Source organism: Eleutherodactylus coqui, chromosome 11, assembly GCF_035609145.1.
Source record: "Eleutherodactylus coqui strain aEleCoq1 chromosome 11, aEleCoq1.hap1, whole genome shotgun sequence".
In the NCBI taxonomy this organism is placed as follows: domain Eukaryota; kingdom Metazoa; phylum Chordata; class Amphibia; order Anura; family Eleutherodactylidae; genus Eleutherodactylus; species Eleutherodactylus coqui.
In genome coordinates, this window is record NC_089847.1 from 170,498 (window position 1) to 197,337 (window position 26,840).

The following is a 26,840-nucleotide window of genomic DNA, read 5'->3' on the forward strand; positions in this document are numbered from 1 at the left end:
TAACTTTTCCTATTTATGACATAATCAATGCTCGTGCCAAATTTTAAGTTTCTATGGCATTGGGAAGTCACAGATTTAGATTACGTACGTAAAATTTCGACGCCAATTCTTTTGCGCTAGAATTGAATAATCGAGTTTGGACCCAATTGCTTTTCCTATTATGAAGATAATCTATGCTTGTGCCAAATTACATATTTCTACGACATCGGGAAGTTGGAGAACTTTTGGCGAGTCAGTCAGTCAGTGAGTCAGTCAGTCAGTCAGTGAGTCAGTCAGTCAGTGATGGCTTTCGTCTTTATATATATAGATTTTAGCAACAGACCTTATTTTTATAGTGCAGCAACCACCTGGCAGAACTTGTGAAGGGTAAAGCACATTGATGATTGGACCATTGAGTTTCGATACCTTGTTGCACAAGTATTTGTATGTACAATTGCAAGAAAAAGTAACTGCTTCCCTTATAATTCTCAGAATTTTTGCATTTATTTCTAATTAAATGTGATTTTATTGTATTCATGTCACAATTATAGAAAAAAACAACAATATGACTAATAATACACAAAGAGTTGTTAGTGTTCATCAACCACAGTGCACAAAGAAAAATTAAGTCATCCCTAGAATTTAATGACCTTTAGATGCCCCTTTAGCAACAATCAGCTCCACAAAATGTTTCCTGAAGCTATAAAAAAACATTGGATGAATTTCGGAACATTCCTCCCTGCAAATTTTCAGTTTATCACTATTTGTTTTATAAATCATCCTTTAGTTGGTTATTTGTGCGCTTTGGGTTTCTGTCTTTTTCCATCACCCAACGTCTCCTCAGCTTGAGGTTCTGGACAATCGCCATTACATTTTTCGGTAAGATTTTCTGATCTACCTTAAAATTTGTTGTTCCCTTAATAATCACAAGGTGTCCAGGCCCCGAGGAGTAAATCAGCCTCAAACCATGATACCCTCTCTACCATAGCCCCAAACTATTGATAATGCCAAAGAGATCTTTACTATTTTCTTGCAATTGTAATAAGGTGTGTATATATATATATATATGATAATCACCAATTGAGGCGCACTATAGCTGAACACTGACACTCTGTTTTAACAATGGAGCAACATGTCTTATTTTGGTATGTATTCTGTTCCAAAATAGAGGATTGATGCTAATGGTAAACCTGCATATTCGCACATCTAAACGATGGGCCTTTTTGCATTTTTTTGCGTGTATAAATACGCTGCGCTCAAAAAAGCCCGTAGAAGGGCCTTAGCACAATGTATCTGCGCTATGAAAAAGTCTTTTTTTGTGCGCGTATTGATGTATTTTACTGTACTTTTTGCGCATGCAGGACATGCTCATTTGTGCGCCGCAGACTAGCACCCCCGATTTAAATGGCTAATTAGTCTAATCCAAATGTGTTCTTTTTCCCATAAAATTGCGCAGTGTGTCACGCATCGCCTTGCATATTGTGTGTGCATTTACTCACCACCATACACCTCTATGGGGACCTTTGGTTTGCAAATATGCAGAAAAATAAAAGGCGTTCTATTTTCTTTCTGTGCAGAATGCACATGTAAAACTGGAGAATGTGGACTAACTCATTGACATCAGTGGGTTCGATTCTTTATGTATTGCGTGTGTAAATTTTAATCCGTGAAAAAACACACCCTTTTCACTGTTTTTGTCTATGCGGTTTTGGTGCATATGTGTATTTTGTATTTCTATGTTTCATCTGTTTCTCATATTCACAAGAAGGTCCAAGTGATCACAAGCCAAAGCAAACCCCCTTCCCCCACAATAAACATGGATGCCAATGTATGTACACTGTGTTATTTTTACGCACATTGTTTTTGGACATGATATGATTTATATTTTAGTCACAAAATTGGTCCACGTAAATAAAACACACCTAAACACACCAATGTAATTCAGTCAATAAAAATTACGGACTGAATACAGACAGCAAATAAGCCTGTAGGAATGAGCCCTTAGAGCGGCATTGCTGGCCAGAAATCCTTTCCAATCAGCCACAGTCAAGATTTACATTGTAAACTTTCCAAGTGTTTATTAATAATCCTGATTTTGCAACATTTGATCGGTTCCCCTGAGTTGGGCCCAGAATTCCTCTCTGTTAAATATATTTGTAGCTACTGTAAATGTATTATCATGCGTTAATGCCACACACTCGCGGACATGTTGTCTTCTCACTAGATGCCTGCCAGTGATCTTGCTCCTTGCCAAACATATTCTTTCAATTAACCTTGCAGTGAATTACCTTTTAGATAGAGCTGGGAGCAGATGTTCCATATACCGCGGAGCTGGCTGGAGACGATGAAGGAATATATCAGTTGGATCGAGACTCAGGATTTTTATGTGCACTCAAACCCTTTGATCGGGAAAACAAGGACTCCTACACTGTGACGGTGAGACAGCGGCCAAAATATAGTCATCAAACAAGTGCAGCCATTTACAGACCCACACAGAAATAAAATACTCTCTACAGACAAAATGGGAAATAAGTGAATGAACAACGGGTCGTCAGTAGAGATGAGCGAGCATACTCAATAAGGCAAACTTCCAGTAGTGCCTTATTCGAGTACCTGCCCGCTCGTCTCTAAAGATTCGGGTGCTGTCAGGGGGCGGGGAGGAACGGAGGGGAGATCTCTCTCTCCCTCTCTTCCCCCCGCTCCCCCTGCTCACTGCCGCAACTCACCTGCCACCCGCACCGGCAACCGAATCTTTAGAGACGAGCGGGCAGCTACTCAAATAAGGCACTATTCACTCAAGCAGTTTGCCTTACCGAGTATGCTCACTCATCTCTAGTCGTCAGATATACAATATTGTATTCAGAAGCCATAATCTCAGCAAGATTTAGAGGCAATATTATAGTAGTTATATTCTTGTACATAGGAGCAGTATTATAGTAGTTATATTCTTGTACATAGAGGGCAGTATTATAGTAGTTATATTCTTGTACATAGGAGCAGTATTATAGTAGTTATATTCTTGTACATAGGGGGCAGTATTATAGTAGTTATATTCTTGTACATAGTAGCAGTATTATAGTAGTTATATTCTTGTACATAGGAGCAGTATTATAGTAGTTATATTCTTGTACATAGGATGCAGTATTATAGTAGTTATATTCTTGTACATAGAGGGCAGTATTATAGTAGTTATATTCTTGTACATAGGGGGCAGTATTATAGTAGTTATATTCTTGTACATAGTAGCAGTATTATAGTAGTTATATTCTTGTACATAGGAGCAGTATTATAGTAGTTATATTCTTGTACATAGCGGGCAGTATTATAGTAGTTATATTCTTGTACATAGTAGCAGTATTATAGTAGTTATATTCTTGTACATAGGAGCAGTATTATAGTAGTTATATTCTTGTACATAGGGGGCAGTATTATAGTAGTTATATTCTTGTACATAGTAGCAGTATTATAGTAGTTATATTCTTGTACATAGGAGCAGTATTATAGTAGTTATATTCTTGTACATAGGGGGCAGTATTATAGTAGTTATATTCTTGTACATAGGGGGCAGTATTATAGTAGTTATATTATTGTACATAGGGGGCAGTATTATAGTAGTTATATTCATGTTCATAGGAGGCAGTATTATAGTAGTTATATTCTTGTACATAGGAGCAGTATTATAGTAAATATATTCTTGTACATAGGGGGCAGTATTATTGTAGTTATATTTTTGTACATAGGGGGCAGTATTATAGTAGTTATATTCTTGTATATAGGAGGCAGTATTATAGTAGTTATATTCTTGTACATAGGAGGCAGTATTATAGTAGTTATATTCTTGTACATAGGGGGCAGTATTATAGTAGTTATATTCTTGTACATAGGAGCAGTATTATAGTAGATATATTCTTGTTTATAGGGGGCAGTATTATAGTAGTTATATTTTTGTACATAGGGGGCAGTATTATAGTAGTTATATTCTTGTACATAGGAGGCAGGATTATAGTAGTTATATTATTGTACATAGGGGGCAGTATTATAGTAGATATATTCTTGTACATACGGGGCAGTATTATAGTAGTTATATTCTTGTACATAGGAGGCAGTATTATAGTAGTTATATTCTTGTACATAGGGGGCAGTATTATAGTAGATATATTCTTGTACATATGGGGCAGTATTATAGTAGTTATATTCTTGTACATAGGAGGCAGTATTATAGTAGTTATATTCTTGTACATAGGAGGCAGTATTATAGTAGTTATATTCTTGTACATAGGGGGCAGTATTATAGTAGATATATTCTTGTACATACGGGGCAGTATAATAGTAGTTATATTCTTGTACATAGGAGGCAGTATTATAGTAGTTATATTCTTGTACATAGGAGGCAGTATTATAGTAGTTATATTCTTGTATATAGGAGGCAGTATAATAGTAGTTATATTCTTGTACATAGGGGGCAGTATTCTAGTAGTTATATTCTTGTACATAGGGGGCAGTATTATAGTAGTTATATTCTTGTACATAGGGGGCAGTATTATAGTAGTTATATTCTTGTATATAGGAGGCATTATTATAGTAGTTATATTCTTATACATAGGGGGCAGTATTATAGTAGTTATATTCTTGTACATAGGGAGCAGTATTATAGTAGTTATATTCTTGTACATAGGAGGCAGTATTATAGTAGTTATATTCTTGTACATAGGGGGCAGTATTATAGTAGTTATATTCTTGTACATAGGGGGCAGTATTATAGTAGTTATATTCTTGTACATAGGGGGCAGTATTATAGTAGTTATATTCTTGTACATAGGGGGCAGTATTATAGTAGTTATATTCTTGTACATATGAGCAGTATTATAGTAGTTATATTCTTGTACATAGGGGGCAGTATTATAGTAGTTATATTCTTGTACATAGGGGGTAGTATTATAGTAGTTATATTCTTGTACATAGGGGGCAGTATTATAGTAGTTATATTCTTGTACATAGGGGGCAGTATTATAGTAGTTATATTCTTGTACATAGGGGGCAGTATTATAATAGTTATATTCTTGTACATAGGGGGCAGTATTATAGTAGTTATATTCTTGTACATAGGAGCAGTATTATAGTAGTTATATTCTTGTACATAGGGGCAGTATTATAGTAGATATATTCTTGTACATAGGAGCAGTATTATAGTAGTTATATTCTTGTACATAGGGGGCAGTATTAAAGTATTTATATTCTTGTACATAGAGGGCAGTATTATAGTAGTTATATTCTTGTACATAGGGGGCAGTATTATAGTAGTTAAATTCTTGTACACGAGGAACAGTATTATAGTAGTTATATTCTTGTACATAGGGGGCAGTATTATAGTAGTTATATTCTTGTATATAGGAGGTAGTATTATAGTAGTTATATTCTTGTACATAGGGGGCATTATTATAGTAGTTAAATTCTTGTACATAGGGGGCAGTATTATAGTAGTTATATTCTTGTACATAAGGGGCAGTATTATAGTAGTTATATTCTTGTACATAGGGGGCAGTATTATAGTAGTTATATTCTTGTACATAGGGGGCAGTATTATAGTAGTTATATTCTTGTATATAGGAGGCAGTATTATAGTAGTTATATTCTTGTACATAGGGGGCAGTATTATAGTAGTTATATTCTTGTACAAAGGAGGCAGTATTATAGTAGTTATATTCTTGTACATAGGGGGCAGTATTATAGTAGATATATTCTTGTACATAGGAGGCAGTATTATAGTAGTTATATTCTTGTACATAGGGGGCAGTATTATAGTAGATATATTCTTGTACATAGGAGCAGTATTATAGTAGTTATATTCTTGTATATACGGGGCAGTATTATAGTAGTTATATTCTTGTATATAGGAGGCAGTAGTATAGTAGTTATATTCTTGTACATAGGGGGCAGTATTACAGTAGTTATATTCTTGTACATAGGGGGCAGTATTATAGTAGTTATATTCTTGTACATAGGGGGCAGTATTATAGTAGTTATATTCTTGTACATAGGGGGCAGTATTATAGTAGTTATATTCTTGTACATATGAGCAGTATTATAGTAGTTATATTCTTGTACATAGGGGGCAGTATTATAGTAGTTATATTCTTGTACATACGGGGCAGTATTATAGTAGTTATATTCTTGTACATAGGAGGCAGTATTATAGTAGTTATATTCTTGTACATAGGGGGCAGTATTATAGTAGATATATTCTTGTACATATGGGGCAGTATTATAGTAGTTATATTCTTGTACATAGGAGGCAGTATTATAGTAGTTATATTCTTGTACATAGGAGGCAGTATTATAGTAGTTATATTCTTGTACATAGGGGGCAGTATTATAGTAGATATATTCTTGTACATACGGGGCAGTATAATAGTAGTTATATTCTTGTACATAGGAGGCAGTATTATAGTAGTTATATTCTTGTACATAGGAGGCAGTATTATAGTAGTTATATTCTTGTATATAGGAGGCAGTATAATAGTAGTTATATTCTTGTACATAGGGGGCAGTATTCTAGTAGTTATATTCTTGTACATAGGGGGCAGTATTATAGTAGTTATATTCTTGTACATAGGGGGCAGTATTATAGTAGTTATATTCTTGTATATAGGAGGCATTATTATAGTAGTTATATTCTTATACATAGGGGGCAGTATTATAGTAGTTATATTCTTGTACATAGGGAGCAGTATTATAGTAGTTATATTCTTGTACATAGGAGGCAGTATTATAGTAGTTATATTCTTGTACATAGGGGGCAGTATTATAGTAGTTATATTCTTGTACATAGGGGGCAGTATTATAGTAGTTATATTCTTGTACATAGGGGGCAGTATTATAGTAGTTATATTCTTGTACATAGGGGGCAGTATTATAGTAGTTATATTCTTGTACATATGAGCAGTATTATAGTAGTTATATTCTTGTACATAGGGGGCAGTATTATAGTAGTTATATTCTTGTACATAGGGGGTAGTATTATAGTAGTTATATTCTTGTACATAGGGGGCAGTATTATAGTAGTTATATTCTTGTACATAGGGGGCAGTATTATAGTAGTTATATTCTTGCACATAGGGGGCAGTATTATAATAGTTATATTCTTGTACATAGGGGGCAGTATTATAGTAGTTATATTCTTGTACATAGGAGCAGTATTATAGTAGTTATATTCTTGTACATAGGGGCAGTATTATAGTAGATATATTCTTGTACATAGGAGCAGTATTATAGTAGTTATATTCTTGTACATAGGGGGCTGTATTAAAGTATTTATATTCTTGTACATAGAGGGCAGTATTATAGTAGTTATATTCTTGTACATAGGGGGCAGTATTATAGTAGTTAAATTCTTGTACATGAGGAACAGTATTATAGTAGTTATATTCTTGTACATAGGGGGCAGTATTATAGTAGTTATATTCTTGTATATAGGAGGTAGTATTATAGTAGTTATATTCTTGTACATAGGGGGCATTATTATAGTAGTTAAATTCTTGTACATAGGGGGCAGTATTATAGTAGTTATATTCTTGTACATAAGGGGCAGTATTATAGTAGTTATATTCTTGTACATAGGGGGCAGTATTATAGTAGTTATATTCTTGTACATAGGGGGCAGTATTATAGTAGTTATATTCTTGTATATAGGAGGCAGTATTATAGTAGTTATATTCTTGTACATAGGGGGCAGTATTATAGTAGTTATATTCTTGTACAAAGGAGGCAGTATTATAGTAGTTATATTCTTGTACATAGGGGGCAGTATTATAGTAGATATATTCTTGTACATAGGAGGCAGTATTATAGTAGTTATATTCTTGTACTTAGGGGGCAGTATTATAGTAGATATATTCTTGTACATAGGAGCAGTATTATAGTAGTTATATTCTTGTATATAGGGGGCAGTATTATAGTAGTTATATTCTTGTATATAGGAGGCAGTAGTATAGTAGTTATATTCTTGTACATAGGGGGCAGTATTACAGTAGTTATATTCTTGTACATAGGGGGCAGTATTATAGTAGTTATATTCTTGTACATAGGGGGCTGTATTATAGTAGTTATATTCTTGTATATAGGAGGCATTAATATAGTAGTTATATTCTTGTATAAAGGAGGCAGTATTATAGAAGTTATATTCTTGTACATAGGTGCAGTATTATAGTAGGTTTATTCTTGTACATAAGAGCAGCATTATAGTAGTTATATTCTTATACATATGCGGCAGTACTATAGTGGTTATATTCTTGAACATAGGAGCAGTATTATAGTAGTTATATTCTTGTACATAGGGGGGCAGTATTATAGTAGTTATATTCTTGTACATAGTGGGCAGTATTATAGTAGTTATATTCTTGTACATAGGGGGCAGTATTATAGTAGTTATATTCTTGTATATAGGAGGCAGTATTATAGTAGTTATATTCTAGTACATAGGGGGCAGTATTATAGTAGTTATATTCTTGTACATAGGGGAAGTATTATAGCAGTTATATTCTTGTACATAGGAGGCAGTATTATAGTAGTTATATTCTTGTACATAGGGAGCAGTATTATAGTAGTTATATTCTTGTACATAGGGGGCAGTATTATAGTAGTTATATTCTTGTACATAGGAGCAGTATTATAGTAGTTATATTCTTGTACATAGGGGGCAGCATTATAGTAGTTATATTCTTGTACATAGGGGGCAGTATTATAGTAGTTATATTCTTGTACATAGGGGGCAGTATTATAATAGTTATATTCTTGTACATAGGGGGCAGTATTATAGTAGTTATATTCTTGTACATAGGAGCAGTATTATAGTAGTTATATTCTTGTACATAGGGGCAGTATTATAGTAGATATATTCTTGTACATAGGAGCAGTATTATAGTAGTTATATTCTTGTACATAGGGGGCAGTATTAAAGTATTTATATTCTTGTACATAGAGGGCAGTATTATAGTAGTTATATTCTTGTACATAGGGGGCAGTATTATAGTAGTTAAATTCTTGTACATGAGGAACAGTATTATAGTAGTTATATTCTTGTACATAGGGGGCAGTATTATAGTAGTTATATTCTTGTATATAGGAGGTAGTATTATAGTAGTTATATTCTTGTACATAGGGGGCATTATTATAGTAGTTAAATTCTTGTACATAGGGGGCAGTATTATAGTAGTTATATTCTTGTACATAAGGGGCAGTATTATAGTAGTTATATTCATGTACATAGGGGGCAGTATTATAGTAGTTATATTCTTGTACATAGGGGGCAGTATTATAGTAGTTATATTCTTGTATATAGGAGGCAGTATTATAGTAGTTATATTCTTGTACATAGGGGGCAGTATTATAGTAGTTATATTCTTGTACAAAGGAGGCAGTATTATAGTAGTTATATTCTTGTACATAGGGGGCAGTATTATAGTAGATATATTCTTGTACATAGGAGGCAGTATTATAGTAGTTATATTCTTGTACATAGGGGGCAGTATTATAGTAGATATATTCTTGTACATAGGAGCAGTATTATAGTAGTTATATTCTTGTATATACGGGGCAGTATTATAGTAGTTATATTCTTGTATATAGGAGGCAGTAGTATAGTAGTTATATTCTTGTACATAGGGGGCAGTATTACAGTAGTTATATTCTTGTACATAGGGGGCAGTATTATAGTAGTTATATTCTTGTACATAGGGGGCAGTATTATAGTAGTTATATTCTTGTACATAGGGGGCAGTATTATAGTAGTTATATTCTTGTACATATGAGCAGTATTATAGTAGTTATATTCTTGTACATAGGGGGCAGTATTATAGTAGTTATATTCTTGTACATACGGGGCAGTATTATAGTAGTTATATTCTTGTACATAGGAGGCAGTATTATAGTAGTTATATTCTTGTACATAGGGGGCAGTATTATAGTAGATATATTCTTGTACATATGGGGCAGTATTATAGTAGTTATATTCTTGTACATAGGAGGCAGTATTATAGTAGTTATATTCTTGTACATAGGAGGCAGTATTATAGTAGTTATATTCTTGTACATAGGGGGCAGTATTATAGTAGATATATTCTTGTACATACGGGGCAGTATAATAGTAGTTATATTCTTGTACATAGGAGGCAGTATTATAGTAGTTATATTCTTGTACATAGGAGGCAGTATTATAGTAGTTATATTCTTGTATATAGGAGGCAGTATAATAGTAGTTATATTCTTGTACATAGGGGGCAGTATTCTAGTAGTTATATTCTTGTACATAGGGGGCAGTATTATAGTAGTTATATTCTTGTACATAGGGGGCAGTATTATAGTAGTTATATTCTTGTATATAGGAGGCATTATTATACTAGTTATATTCTTATACATAGGGGGCAGTATTATAGTAGTTATATTCTTGTACATAGGGAGCAGTATTATAGTAGTTATATTCTTGTACATAGGAGGCAGTATTATAGTAGTTATATTCTTGTACATAGGGGGCAGTATTATAGTAGTTATATTCTTGTACATAGGGGGCAGTATTATAGTAGTTATATTCTTGTACATAGGGGGCAGTATTATAGTAGTTATATTCTTGTACATAGGGGGCAGTATTATAGTAGTTATATTCTTGTACATATGAGCAGTATTATAGTAGTTATATTCTTGTACATAGGGGGCAGTATTATAGTAGTTATATTCTTGTACATAGGGGGTAGTATTATAGTAGTTATATTCTTGTACATAGGGGGCAGTATTATAGTAGTTATATTCTTGTACATAGGGGGCAGTATTATAGTAGTTATATTCTTGTACATAGGGGGCAGTATTATAATAGTTATATTCTTGTACATAGGGGGCAGTATTATAGTAGTTATATTCTTGTACATAGGAGCAGTATTATAGTAGTTATATTCTTGTACATAGGGGCAGTATTATAGTAGATATATTCTTGTACATAGGAGCAGTATTATAGTAGTTATATTCTTGTACATAGGGGGCTGTATTAAAGTATTTATATTCTTGTACATAGAGGGCAGTATTATAGTAGTTATATTCTTGTACATAGGGGGCAGTATTATAGTAGTTAAATTCTTGTACATGAGGAACAGTATTATAGTAGTTATATTCTTGTACATAGGGGGCAGTATTATAGTAGTTATATTCTTGTATATAGGAGGTAGTATTATAGTAGTTATATTCTTGTACATAGGGGGCATTATTATAGTAGTTAAATTCTTGTACATAGGGGGCAGTATTATAGTAGTTATATTCTTGTACATAAGGGGCAGTATTATAGTAGTTATATTCTTGTACATAGGGGGCAGTATTATAGTAGTTATATTCTTGTACATAGGGGGCAGTATTATAGTAGTTATATTCTTGTATATAGGAGGCAGTATTATAGTAGTTATATTCTTGTACATAGGGGGCAGTATTATAGTAGTTATATTCTTGTACAAAGGAGGCAGTATTATAGTAGTTATATTCTTGTACATAGGGGGCAGTATTATAGTAGATATATTCTTGTACATAGGAGGCAGTATTATAGTAGTTATATTCTTGTACTTAGGGGGCAGTATTATAGTAGATATATTCTTGTACATAGGAGCAGTATTATAGTAGTTATATTCTTGTATATAGGGGGCAGTATTATAGTAGTTATATTCTTGTATATAGGAGGCAGTAGTATAGTAGTTATATTCTTGTACATAGGGGGCAGTATTACAGTAGTTATATTCTTGTACATAGGGGGCAGTATTATAGTAGTTATATTCTTGTACATAGGGGGCTGTATTATAGTAGTTATATTCTTGTATATAGGAGGCATTAATATAGTAGTTATATTCTTGTATAAAGGAGGCAGTATTATAGAAGTTATATTCTTGTACATAGGTGCAGTATTATAGTAGGTTTATTCTTGTACATAAGAGCAGCATTATAGTAGTTATATTCTTATACATATGCGGCAGTACTATAGTGGTTATATTCTTGAACATAGGAGCAGTATTATAGTAGTTATATTCTTGTACATAGGGGGGCAGTATTATAGTAGTTATATTCTTGTACATAGTGGGCAGTATTATAGTAGTTATATTCTTGTACATAGGGGGCAGTATTATAGTAGTTATATTCTTGTATATAGGAGGCAGTATTATAGTAGTTATATTCTAGTACATAGGGGGCAGTATTATAGTAGTTATATTCTTGTACATAGGGGAAGTATTATAGCAGTTATATTCTTGTACATAGGAGGCAGTATTATAGTAGTTATATTCTTGTACATAGGGAGCAGTATTATAGTAGTTATATTCTTGTACATAGGGGGCAGTATTATAGTAGTTATATTCTTGTACATAGGAGCAGTATTATAGTAGTTATATTCTTGTACATAGGGGGCAGCATTATAGTAGTTATATTCTTGTACATAGGGGGCAGTATTATAGTAGTTATATTCTTGTATATAGGAGGCAGTATTATAGTAGTTATATTCTAGTACATAGGGGGCAGTATTATAGTAGTTATATTCTTGTATATAGGAGGCAGTATTATAGTAGTTATATTCTTGTACATAGGGGGCAGTATTGTAGTAGTTATATTCTTGTACATAGGAGCAGTATTATAGTAGTTATATTCTTGTACATAGGGAGCAGTATTATAGTAGTTATATTCTTTTACATAGAGGGGAAGTATTACAGTAGTTATATTCTTGTATATAGGAGGCAGTATTATAGTAGTTATATTCTTGTACATAGGGAGCAGTATTATAGTAGTTATATTCTTGTACATAGGAGGCAGTATTATAGTAGTTATATTCTTGTACATAGGGAGCAGTATTATAGTAGTTATATTCTTGTACATAGGGGGCAGTATTATAATAGTTATATTCTTGTACATAGGGGGCAGTATTATAGTAGTTATATTCTTGTACATAGGGGGCAGTATTATAGTAGTTATATTCTTGTACATAGGGAGCAGTATTATAGTAGTTATATTCTTGTACATAGGAGGCAGTATTATAGTAGTTATATTCTTGTATATAGGAGGCAGTATTATAGTAGTTATATTCTTGTACATAGGGAGCAGTATTATAGTAGTTATATTCTTGTACATAGGGGGCAGTATTATAGTAGTTATATTCTTGTATATAGGAGGCAGTATTATAGTAGTTATATTCTTGTACATAGGAGCAGTATTATAGTAGTTATATTCTTGTACATAGGGAGCAGTATTATAGTAGTTATATTCTTGTACAGAGGGGACAGTATTATAGTAGTTATATTTTTGTATATAGGAGGCAGTATTATAGTGGATATATTTTTGTACATAGGGGGCAGTATTATAGTAGTTATATTCTTGTACATAGGGGGCAATATTATAGTAGTTATATTCTTGTACATAGGAGCAGTATTATAGTAGTTATATTCTTGTACATAGGGGGCAGTATTATAGTAGTTATATTCTTGTACAGAGGGGACAGTATTACATTAGTTATATTCTTGTACATAGGGGGCAGTATTATAGTAGCTATATTATTGTACATAGGAGCAGTACTATAGTAGTTATATTCTTGTACATAGAGGGCAGTATTATAGTAGTTATTTTCTTGTATATAGGAGGCAGTATTATAGTGGATATATTTTTGTAGATAGGGGGCAGTATTATAGTAGTTATATTCTTGTACATAGGAGTAGTATTATAGTAGTTATATTCTTTTACATAGGGGCGGTATTATAGTAGTTATATTCTTGTATATAGGAGGCAGTATTGTAGTAGTTACATTCTTGTACATAGGAGGCAGTATTATAGTAGTTATATTCTTGTACATAGGGGGCAGTATTATAGTAGTTATATTCTTGTATATAGGAGGCAGTATTATAGTAGTTATATTCTTGTACATAGGGGGCAATATTATAGTAGTTATATTCTTGTACATAGGAGCAGTATTATAGTAGTTATATTCTTGTACATAGGGGGCAGTATTATAGTAGTTATATTCTTGTACATAGTGGACAGTATTACATTAGTTATATTCTTGTACATAGGGGGCAGTATTATAGTAGCTACATTATTGTACATAGGAGCAGTACTATAGTAGTTATATTCTTGTACATAGAGGGCAGTATTATAGTAGTTATATTCTTGTACATAGGGGACAGTATTATGGTGTTTATATTCTTGTACATAGGAGGCAGTATTACAGTAGTTATATTCTTGTACATAGGAGGCAGTATTGTAGTTGTTGTATACTTGTACATAGTGGGCAGTGTAATAGTAGTTCTATACTTGTACAGAGGAGGCAGTATTATAGTAGTTATATTCTTGTACATAGGGGCAGTATTATAGCAGTTATATTCTTGTGCATAGCGGATAGTATTACATTAGTTATATTCTTGTATATAGGGGGCAGTATTATAGTAGTTATATTCTTGTACATAGGGGGCAGTATTATGGTAGTTATATTCTTGTACATAGGGGGCAGTATTATAGTAGTTATATTGTTGTACATAGTGGATAGTATTACATTAGTTATATTCTTGTATATAGGAGGCAGTATTGTAGCAGTTATATTGTTGTATATAGGGGCAGTATTATAGTAGTTATATACTTGTACAGAGTAGGCAGTATTATAATAGTTATATTCTTGTACATAGGGGGCAATATTATAGTAGTTATATACTTGTACAGAGGAGGCAGTATTATAGTAGTTATATTCTTGTACATAGGGGGCAGTATTCTAGTAGTCATTTTCTTCTACATAGAAGCAGTATTACGCTAGATATAGTCTTGTACATAGGGAGCAGTATTATAATAGTTATATTCTTGTACATAGGAGGCAGTATTATAGTAGTTATATTCTTGTATATAGGGAGCAGTATTATAGTAGTTATATTCTTGTACATAGGAGCAGTATTATAGTACTTAGGGGGCAGTATTATAGTAGTTATATTCTTGTACATAGGAGCAGTATTAGAGTAGATATATTCGTGTACATAGGGGGCAGTATTATTGTAGATATATTCTTGTACATAGGGGGCAGTGTTATAGTAGTTATATTCTTGTACATAGGAGCAGTATTAGAGTAGATATATTCTTGTACATAGGGGGCAATATTATAGTAGATATATTCTTGTACATAGGGGGCAGTATTATAGTAGTTATATTCTTGTATATATGAGGCAGTGTTGTAGTAGTTATATTCTTGTACATAGGGAGCAGTATTATAGTAGTTATATTCTTGTACATAGGGAGCAGTATTATAGTAGTTATATTCTTGTACATAGGGGGCAGTATTATAGTAGTTATATTCTTGTACATAGGAGTAGTATTTTAGTAGTTATATTCTTGTACATAGAGGGCAGTATTATAGTAGTTATATTCTTGTACATAGGGGGGCAGTATTATAGTAGGTTTATTCTTGTACCTAGGAGGCAGTATTATAGTAGTTATATTCTTGTACATATGGGGCAGTATAATAGTAGTTATATTCTTGTACATAGAGGGCAGTATTATAGTAGTTATATTCTTGGACATAGGGGCAGTATTATAGTAGTTATATTCTGGTACATAGGGGGCAGTATTATAGTAGTTATATTCTTGTACCTAGGAGGTAGTATTATAGTAGTTATATTCTTGTACATAGGGGCAGTATTATAGTAGTTATATTCTTGTACATAGGGGGCAGTATTATAGTAGTTATATTCTTGTACATAGAGGGCAGTATTATAGTAGGTCTATTCTTGTACATAGGGGGCAGTATTAATATAATTTTATATTTCTATTATATACCTTCTGCTTTTGTAGATTACTGGAGAACGCAGGGCGGTGATTGTCTACATTGAGGTGACAGACGATAATGACAACATGCCAATTCTGAATCCTAGTACACTGCATGGGATTGTCAACCGGGCAAGCAGAGCTGGTAATTTGGAAACTGTAAAATTGCAGATTTTTCTGTATGAAATAACTTTTAATTTTTTCGTTACATAGTTAGCCACTGGGGTTCCATCAGTTAAACTAGAGAACCATATTTTAGATACAAGGTTCTTGAGTTTGAATATTTGTTTCAAAGTTTTTTTAAATGATTAGGGTATAGTCTGCGTTTGTGGAGATCTTGCTGCGAGTCTCGCCCTTCGCAATGTAAATCTTTTGTACTTGTTGACTAAGGTAGCTGGATCTGCTGCCAGGACACAATGGCTTCTCTGCTGTCAGGAGCTCTCAGGCTGGTATTGTGTGGATGTGTGAGGTTGGATTTACTGACCCTTCAGAGATGACATTCTAGGGATGGGAACAAAAAACGAAACTACAGTAAGCGTGTGACTGATTGTTCCACGTTCTTCTCTTTTGCTGCGGCTCTCATTTTAGATGTCAGTACAAAACTTCCCACACACTAAGGCTTGCTGCTAAAATGTCAGCCCAGATATAGGACCATTATAGCTGCTAATCTCAAAGGCCGGCATGTTTTATCTCTGGGTGACAAAGTGCATTGTGCGTGCTGAGAGGTCCGCAGACCCCACAGGACAAAATGCAACTAAACCGCAGATCCTCATATATTTATTACTAATTTTCTGTTTTAATGAAGGCTTAGCGGTCCGGTATTTTCTTACCTTCGAAATTGTCCATCACTTGCTCTGTAGCAACAGGCCGCAAACTGAAACTTGGTGTCCTTTTACACAGGATGATTGTCAGGGGCTTTTTTCACACCCGCCTCCATTCACAGTAAATGGCCAATCATCATTATCTGATTTTTATGTCTACAGAAACTGAACGACGAACAAATTATCAATTAGAATCTGAATGATTATTGTTCAGTTTCAAAGGGCCCTTAAACAGTGAATGATGACAAAAAAAACCCAGTTTGAAGTCTGTTGTTAAGGAGAAATTGTCAGAACCAGCAATTCTCGCGGCCGCCGTGCCCGCACCACCGGTCATGCCACCCAGCTTACAGGAGTGCGGCGTAGGGGAGCCCCAGTTCTAGTAATCTCCCCGGGCCGCTGTAAGACTGGTCACCACCGGGTTGCTAGGGAGGCAGCAGGTGCTTCTCTAGTCACTTGACTACCTAGCTGGCTTCCCTGGTAACGGTCTGTTCTGCAAGGCTGGGGTCGTGTCCCCAGCACCTCCTTGATGGGCCCTGCTGCTGTTAGGCTCCCCGCCCCAATCAGCTGCTGTCAGGCTCCCCGTCCCAATCAGCTGCTGTCAGGCTCCCCGCCCCAATCAGCTGCTGTCAGGCTCCCCGTCCCAATCAGCTGCTGGGGCGGGAGCTCTGACAGCATTTAAAAGTGTGTGTTTTCCTCCCAGCCCTTGCCAGTGTTAGTTTGGTTCTGCAGCTGCACCCGCGTTTATTCTGACAGCTCTTGTGACCCCGGCTTTCCTGACCTCTGCTTTTGGACCTTGACTACGTTTTTGCCTGACTCCTCTGTACTGCGTACCCTCCTGTTGCCGACCCGGATTGTCTGACCACTCTACCGTTTGTTTGTCTTCAGTGTCTGTTTGTCTTCCCGTGTCCCGCTTCCCTAGTGAGGGTAGGGACCGCCGCCCAGTTGTCGCCCTGGGGGTTAGCCCAGGGGGGCAAGTAGGCAGGGACAGGGGTTGCGGGATATCTCAGGGACCCCCATATCCCGGACACTGTCCTGACAGAAATATGTCTGACGTGACAAGTCTCATAGTGGGTGTCATTCGGCTTTGGTAGACTCCTAGATGACAAATGTCCACCAATTAGTTCTGTTGGACAACGAGGCAGAAGTACCAGTTAGATGTCTTAGAAAGTCATCACCCCGGGTGGGAGCTGCAATATTCGCCATATTGTTTCCAAAATAGGTGTAACTAAAGAACTTGAACACCTTGAAGGAAGAGAATCATTTTCACTGAATGGCCCCTTTATTAGACCCCCGTTTCTCATGATTGGCTCTTCCCTGTACGGTAATTCCCCCCGTGAACCCGAAGTGCGGCATAAAGTCACATGACAAGTTTTCGTGGATCAGTTTTAGTGTGAATCAACATTAGATGGAACTTCCAGTGATTGAAGCGACTTCCAACTAGGCCGGTCATCAGTGCTAGACTAGCCAGGGTCTCACTGCCAACCGCAGGGGGTTGCTCATGTAACGGTGTGGAGAGTATACCGAGAATGGCGCAATTGAGGAAAACATCCAGCGAAAGGGGATCCTGTGGACGGAAACAACTCATCACTGAAAGGGGTCAGAGGAGAATGTCAGGAATCATTTTGACCAACAGGCTACACAGTCAGCTGAATACAACGCTGGAGCTCCAACTAACGTGTCCGAACACACAACTCGCTGTTCCTTAGCAAAGCTATAGCAGCAGACGACCAGTTCCAGCGCCATTGTGTCTAAGCGAAACAGAAAGACCAGACTCTAGCGGGCAAAAGAGCGCAAAACTTGTATCCTCTCTTGCTGACAACTTTATCTTCCAGAAGGCACAAGAGAAAACAAGGGGATCTGCTATCTTGGACCTAAATCTTACCAACAGGGAGGGGATGGTTGAAGAAGTAAGGGTGGCTGGGTCCGTAGGAGGCAATGATCATGATATCCTTGGATGTTGGATAACAAGGGGAGGAAGACCTGAGAAGACTCAGACCTCAAGGTTGGATTTCAGAAAGGCAGATTTCAATGAACTCACAAAGAGGAGAGGAAGAATCCAATGGCTGGATGTTCTTTAGGATAGAAATGTCCAAGAAGGTTGGAAAATATTGTGGAATGAGATTCTCAAAGCACAATCGTGAGGAGGAATATCTAAAGAAGAATATAATGGGGTCTGCAGAAACTGTAGGGCAAGTGGCAGAAAAGCTAAAGCCGATAATGAATTGAGGCTTGCAACAAAGGCCAAAAGCAATAAAAAAGGATTTGGGGGTCAAAAGCAAAAGAAAAGTCAAATATGCTATTGGATGCTTACAGGATGAAAATGGTGAATTGGTTAAGAATGATGTTGGGAAGGTTGAACTTTTGAATTCCTATTTTGTATCTGTTTTCTTTCAGAAAGTAGATGTAACATCAGCTGATCTTCCCTGTGCTATTGGGGGAATACAAGAATGCAAGCTATCTGTAAGCAGAGAGACGGTGAGGGAACACTTAGCTAACTTACATGAATTTAAGTTTCAAGGCCCAGATGAATTACTTCCTAGGATACTAAAGGAAGCAGCGGAGGTAATTGCTGAACCAATTGCCGAAATCTGTGAGAATTCCTGGAGAACAGGAGAAGTCCCAGAAGATTGGAGAAGGGAAATGTTGTCCTTATCTTTAAAAAAGGGAGAAGGTGGATCCATGAAACTACAGGATATTGAGCCTGACTGACTTCTATACTGGGAAAGATCTTTGAACAAATTATTAAACAGCATGTATGCAAGTACTTGGATGAGAATGGAGTAATTAACCAGAGCCAGCATGGGCTTGTAACAAACAAGTCATGCCAGATGAATCATATTTCCTTCTATGACAGAATCACCAACTGGGTTGATCAGGGAAAGGTGGTGGATATATGTTAAGGATTTAATGTGCATCCACTGTGTCGCCCAACCAGTAGATGGATCAGGCCAGCAGGGCAGACAGCCGACTCTGGAAACCCGGATGCTCACCACTGGAGGCATGGCTCCGAATGTAAAGGTGACCAGGAGATCTAACCCTATGCTGGAAGCAGAAAATGGAAAGTCCCTGCCTATCAACAGCAGAGAATTCACTCTGACAAGGGTGGCCCTGCATGGGAACCTAGGCACTGATTAACCCTGTCAGGACTAGTCACCAGGAAGTTAGGTAACACCACGCCATCTGCAGAACCAAGGAGTGAGTCAAGTTCTGGACCAAGCTGGAAGTACTAAGCACACTGAAGACCAAGCACCAACTGCAAACACAGGAGAAGCTGCAACACGTGCATACATGAGAGGACTCCTACACCAACAGTGCAGCAGAGGCTGTCAGGTCTGAGTCCTCTATATAGTGGTGAAGAGATGACAAACAATATGCAGCTGGGTGGAAGAGAGAGAACCAATTTAACCATGGATGTGCTGGAAAAAAGGCAATCACAGATTCAGAGAACGACGCCCACATCTACCAGACCTAACAATATAGTAGATCTTTACTTTAGTAAAGCATTTGACAAAGTATCTCATACCATACTTATTGAAAAAATGACCGAATCTGCGATTGACAAGGCAACTGTTAGGTGGATTCACAACTGGCTGAGTAGTCCTAAATGGCTGCACATCCAAGTGGAAGAATGTATCAAGTGGGGACCACAAGGCTCTGTCCTGGGCTCAGTGATGTATAGGATGGAATTGAGGGGAAACTGATCAGATTTGCTGACAACACAAAGGTATGGGGGAGAGAGAGAGAGTATTCAAAAAGATCTGGACAAACTTGCACAGTGGTCAGCGACTAACAGAATGGTATTTAACAAGGAGAAATGTAAGATCCTACATCTGGGCAAGAAAAATTTAAAAAGCACATACAGAATAGGAGCAGTACATGTGAAAAAGACTTGGGTATATTAATTGATCATAGACTGAACATGAGTCAACAATGTGATGCAGCAGCCAAAAAGGGCAAACACAATTCTGAAATGTATTAAGAAAAGCATAGAGTCTAGATCACGTGAGGTCATTACCCCCTCTACTCTTCCTTAGTCAGACCTCATCTGGAATACTATGTCCAGTTCAGCGCCCCCCACTTTAAAAAAGATTTACAAACTGGAGCAAGTTCAGAGAAGAGTTACCAAGATCGTGAGAGGTCTGCAAATCATGTCCTATGAGGAACGGTTACAAGATCTGGGAATGTTTAGCTTGCAAAGAAAAAGGCTGAGAGGAGACTTAGGCCTCATGTCCACTGCTAAATTGTAATTTAAAATCCGCAGCGTGATCCACGCCCCATAGGGATGCATTGGACACCCGCAGGTAGTTAAATACCTGCGGATGTCATTTTCCCCTGAGGCGCGGATTGCATCTACGGGAAAACACCCGTACCATGCTCCACTTTTAGTGCGGGTCTCCCGCGGGGACGGCTCCCGTAGGCTTCTATTGAAGCCTATGGAAGCCGTCCGGATCCGCGGCACACCCGTACCTGAATTTCTGCTCTCCGGCGCGGTAGTGTGGGAGAGCAGGAGTTAAAAAAAACACTGGAGTGCCCGGCGCATGCGCGCGGCACGCTGCCTGCGTGCCGAGCACATCCGCCGGGCCAAAGAAAGAAGATCCGGCCGCGACAGAATAAAGATCTGCAGCATCCGGACAGGTAAGTTAATCTTCTTTTTAGCCTTATGTTCCCAGGAAAGGAGGGACCTTCTGCATGAAGAATCCGCTGCGGGCCTGATTTTCCCCGTGGACATGAGGCCTTAATAGCTGCCTACAAATATCTGAAGGTCTGTCACAGTGCAGAGGGATCAGCCCTATTCTCATCTGCACAAGGAAAGACTAAAAGCAATGGGATGAAATTGAAAGGGAGGAGACACAGATTAGATATTAGACAGTGAGGGGGATCAATGAGTGGAACAGGTTACCACGGGAAGTGGGGAGTTCTCCTTCAATGGAAATGTTCAAACAGAGGCCGGACAAATATCTGTCGGGGATGATTTAGTTAATTCTGCACTGAGCAGTGGATTGGACCAGATAACCCCTGGAGGACCCTTCCAACTGTACCATTCTAGGATTCTATCACTGAGCAGCAGAAAAACATCATCTGGTCAGATGGGTCCAGATTTTTGCTGCTGATGGAAGGTCAGATTTAGCTCAAGCAGGATGAATCGCTCACCCCTTACTGTCAGCTGCTCAGAACATATCAGTACCCCCATCTATGCAATACAAGAGAGATCCAGCAGCACTCACTTAATATGCAAACGTCAGCAGAGGTATCCAGGCATGCCAAGCCACAATGAGGACCATGGACCTCCAGTCCCTCTAATTGTCAAGAGCATCAATGGTGCATTTAGTAAAAATAAACTTTTATTGCTCCGTGTTTTTTAAAATGTTACAGGCAATGTTTCGACTATTGTAGTCTTTCTCAATCCTGACCGCTCATCATCTTAACACTGTTTAAATAACAGATAACACACAAGACAACACCAATCATAGACGTGTGACCACCCCCACATTGATAAAACATAATGTCCTTCACCTGTAACATACTCCACGGGAAGAGGTGCAGTCCATTGCCCATTAGCCAGTATCCAGTACCCCCATCTAATCTGCAGCAACTACATAAAGTTTCCTGTCCGCAGGTGCCGATATTCCTGCAGAATCATTTCATCACCTTGCGGGATCTACAACACAGTGTATTGCTGCAGATCTGAAGGCCAGAGGAGTCCAACTCTACTAGAAAGGGGTCTCTAATAAAGTGGCCATTCAGTTTACAGTTACTGGGGATTGTTTATTCCAGGGGGTAATACTAATTATACTAAAGATAATATGATCTTGTGTAAGGCTAAGGCCCATGTATGTTCCTCCATGATATAATCATCTGTATATTTCTGCACTAACCCTACCATGAGGCAGGGCGATAACAAGCAAGGAGGGGCTCTACTGAAGCTTGAGGGGTAGATCAGTCATGTGATCTGAATCCTGTCTTATGTACCACAAATACAGCCTAAAATCATTGAATGTAATTGTCAGCACAGTTTATGACAAAAATGTCCCAATTCTGTGCATCTTCATCACTTGCTAACGAAATCAGACTTAGTGCCCATTTAATTCAAATCTCTCATTCCCGCCTCCAAGACTTCTCTAGAGCAGCAACTGTCCTCTGGAACGCGCTACTCAAACTAGCCGGGCAATCTGCGACACACAAAATTTCAGGTGTTCTCTAAAAACAGCCCTCTTCAGGGAGGCATACCACATCCCCTAAACCAAACCCCTCTGTAGCCCCCTGATAACATGTTCCCTGTCCTACTGACTGCAATCCCTGCCAGCCGCCATCAACTGCCCCCTGCAGCCACACCGATTCAGCCACTATACGGCCTGACCACTGTCTGTGTATAGCATCCCTCACTCTCCAGCCCGCCATACTGTGCACATCTCCAGCCCTTTACCTTCTGTATCCCCCCATTATCTGTAGTATGTAAGCTGGTTGGAGCCCCTCACCCCCAGTGTCTCCATCAGCTGATTACTACATGGAACCAGGGTTTTGTATCTGTTCTCTGTCTTGTAAGCGCTGCGGAATATGTTGGCGCTGTATAAAGATTATTATTATTATTACTTGCAGGTATTGCTTTCTTGCATGTTCAAGCAACAGATGCTGATGATCTGGCCTCTGAGAATGCAGATTTACGTTACATAATCCTGGACCACGACCAGAATCTATTCCACATAGACCCAAGGACTGGAGCAGTGTCCCTAACGGCAGAAGGTAACACTTAGAATGGGCTAAACTACAAGGGAATGATGTGGCCCGGTAACATCAATGCAACATCTACCCACTGGGGTAAAATATAAAAAGAATGTAAATATACCCTGGGGTGAGGTACAAATGTTAACTTCATAAGATAAGAAAGTGTTGTCCGATGACGTTTACGGTGTATTATGGGACATTCTGCGACTTTCAAATATACTTTGCATTTCAGTTCCTCAGATTAAGATCTCTAATTGCAGTCAGTGAATGAGGAAATACCACTTTATAATCAGAGTGAAAGCTAATCTCAATACTAAAGGTGAATTCATGCATAATTGAATTGTACAATGAAATTCATCAACAAGGTGCAGATGAATGTAAGTGAATTGGGTTTTAAAGGGCACCGGTCATCAGGATTTTGGACCTTAAACTGGCACCAAAGTGCTTTCAATCACATTTAATCCACTCCAGACCTATTTTTGTATGATACAGAAGACTGCTCGTCAGCCTAAAAACGTACATTTATAATGTGGCGCCTATTAGGCAAATGTCTTTGTTTCGAGTCATAGGAGAGGTCTATCGGAGTCCTGAGTCAGCGTTATTAATTATGTACATCCTCTCCATTGGATGACCACCAAGTCGCAGCGGAAACACAGCAAACCCACAGGTTAGAGTTAGGGCTCATTCTCGCAGGCGGATGCGTGCAATACTGCAGGTCTCCTGCAGCGTTGTAGGCTTTTCAGCCCATACGCTTGGCCAGCAGAGATCGCGTATGGGCTGACATTAGCACTGCGCATGCCCGGGAATCTGACGTCAGGGACATGTGCAGTGGGATTTCATTATTTTTGATTCATATGTAGCCCATTCAAGGTCTCTGTATGTTACGCGGAGAAATAGAGCGTGCTGTGATTTATTTCTGCGTATCGATGCGCAGCGCCCGCACGCCGGTGTGCATGGAGGGGTGAAGGTTCATAAACTTTCATTGCCTCCATTCACCGTGTGTTATGCAGGGCAATACGCAGCCATAATACGTGGTGACAATACACCTGCATGAATGAGCCCTAACAGGTACAGTAAAAAATCCACAGCGTGTTTTTCTCTACATGTGAACAAGATTTAGTAATACACTTTTCTGCAACGCGTCGAGCATCCTTATCGAGCTTTTATTGATTTGTTTGTTATTTTGTGGCCAAATGTTAAAGTACATTTAAAATCTAAATCACATTATATTCAATACACTTTAGTTTGTGCTCTTTGAAGGCCAGTGGAATTTTTCTGGTGTTTTCCAGTTGGCTTTCTTATAGGAGTTGAAAAATGCCAGGAAAAACCACATGTACAATATGAAACAAAATGAAGACTGCTGCCGAAACCATGAAAAATGCATATTATATCTAAAGAGGGTTTCCTGAACTAAAAAAGAGCCAAATGGGCAGGGAATGGTGTAGGATAAAAAAATAGCCGTCTCCCCTCCTTAAATGTCCTCCCCCAGCCCAACAAAGGAGCCTCGACTGCCGCTGCAGCGGCCAAGTGCTGTCTATTGTACATGTGACCGCTCAGCCGATCGCTGGCTTCATGCCGAGACTACTGCTCCTTCCTCCAGGATTGCACTGGATGAGGGGCCATTTAGGAGAGGAGTATGGCTTATTACTTTACACCATTCTCTGCTCATTACAGGTTTTTTTTAAATCTGGAGCCTTATGGCTTTTATAAGAAGATAAATCGGCGTGCTGAATGTGTTCCCATACGATAAACCGCTCGCAACGAGACTTCTCCCCCTAGCAACCTGCAGCCAAAAATAATTTCCAGGTTTTAGGTAAAGGCTGAAGCAAGTAGAAAACCTTATGTTTGGTAATTGTATACAGAAGGCCGCACAGAGCTGCATGTGAACTGATATATTAACGGGCGCAGATTTTTTTTCTGCGTTCTCATTTTGACATGAATAATCGACTGCTGTTGAAAATAGAAGCCACTTCAGCATCCTGATCCACTCAGAACGCAAAGGGCCATTAATTGCCTTCTATGGTGCTTATGACATGTGAAATGTACAATACATTGATTTACTGTAAAGCCTGCGTGTTCCGAATGCCAAGGACACGCATTTCACAGCAGAGGAGCTTTCGCTAATAGTCTGCTCTTTGTGAGGCTTGCCAACGAGTTACGTCTGATGATTTTATGTTCTACTCTTTTCAGTCACAAGGCAATGGCTTTAATGGGTGACGTCAATGCACCGAAAATGAGGTGACTTTTATGGGAAAATGATCTGATTTGCTGTGCTTGGAGCTTCTTGTGTCATCCATTCTGTACATAAAGGCGAGGGGGCTACATGAAGCCCCTCCTGGGACTGGATCAGACACGTACATCAGCTCTGCTACTGCCAGGAAGAAGGGTTTGGCACTTGGGGTCACTCTTAAGAGGACGGTGACTTTCTTACTAACACTGTAAGGTTTGGAGATGTGGAAAGAATCTGCAAAAAAAATAGAAATATAGCAAACCCAAATTCCTTCTCCATCTTAAAGGGTCCAACTGTATAGTCTGCAATACAGCCAGCTATAAACTACTACTATGTCATTGACATGAGTGGCTTCCCTGTCAGGATCTGATTATTGTAACCCTTTATAATGGATTAAGGGCCTTTTACTTGGTCGGATGATCGGACAAACATTGGTAGGAATATTTGCACAATTATCAGGCCATGCAAAGTCGATGAAGCAGAAAACTGTGAGGAAAAACCAATCTATGTACAGAGAGAGTGACAGCATTCCAGGCGCACAAAAATCCAAGTATAAATTTATTCCTCCGTAGACGCGACGTTTCGACCCACTCGGGGTCTTTGTCAAGCAGAATTCTGTGGCTCAGATCCCCATTTGTGACGTGCATTAGGAGACCTGAAAGGCTAAACGTTTGGTTGACAAATCCTGAAAGTATGCTGCGCATTAATTACATTGTATCCAGGAAAAACAAATCTAAAGGAACAATGTGTGTATTTGTCAACATGGCCTTCTCACATGTTTAATGTCATTCCACAGGAGTCGCTGACCTATCACAAGCTGACAAGAGCCGCTTTAAACTTGTCGTTCAGGTGAAAGACATGGGAGATGATCCGAAGGGTTATGTAGCAGCAGGAAGCCTGGAAATTGTCATTGCAGAAAACACTTGGCTTCATCCAAGTCCAGTGTCTATTCCCGAGAACCAGAAAGGAAATTATCCCCTTACAATTTCTAAAGTAAGTGGAAACTAAATTCCTCCAAAAGCATCTAAGTGTTTCCAAAGTTACTCAAAGTCTATAGATGTGAACTGTGAGCTGTTTACGTCAAGTGGCCCTTTAACAACAAACCTAATGCAGTCAAGAAGCAAAACGACTCCTCTATCTTCAGCCCAAATCATTTGGGAGATGCTGTTATATGACACTGAGCACCTCTTTATTACCCCATCTAGTAGCGCATGGGACCTCCTTTATCCTTCAGATCTGCAGAGATTCACTGTGTTGTAGATTCCACTCAGTGATGAAACTGT

At 37.9% G+C, this 26,840-nt stretch overlaps 1 protein-coding gene across 1 annotated transcript in view; it reads left to right on the forward strand.

Moving 5' to 3' along the window:
* Nucleotides 1-26,840, forward strand: part of CDH16 (cadherin 16) — a 208,800-nt gene that overhangs the window by 12,724 nt on the left and 169,236 nt on the right. Inside the window, exons 2-5 of the mRNA XM_066583811.1 lie at nt 2,275-2,415; nt 15,811-15,928; nt 23,202-23,345; nt 26,354-26,550. Coding sequence (XP_066439908.1) covers nt 2,275-2,415; nt 15,811-15,928; nt 23,202-23,345; nt 26,354-26,550 — 600 coding nt within the window. The remainder of the gene's footprint in view (nt 1-2,274; nt 2,416-15,810; nt 15,929-23,201; nt 23,346-26,353; nt 26,551-26,840) is intronic.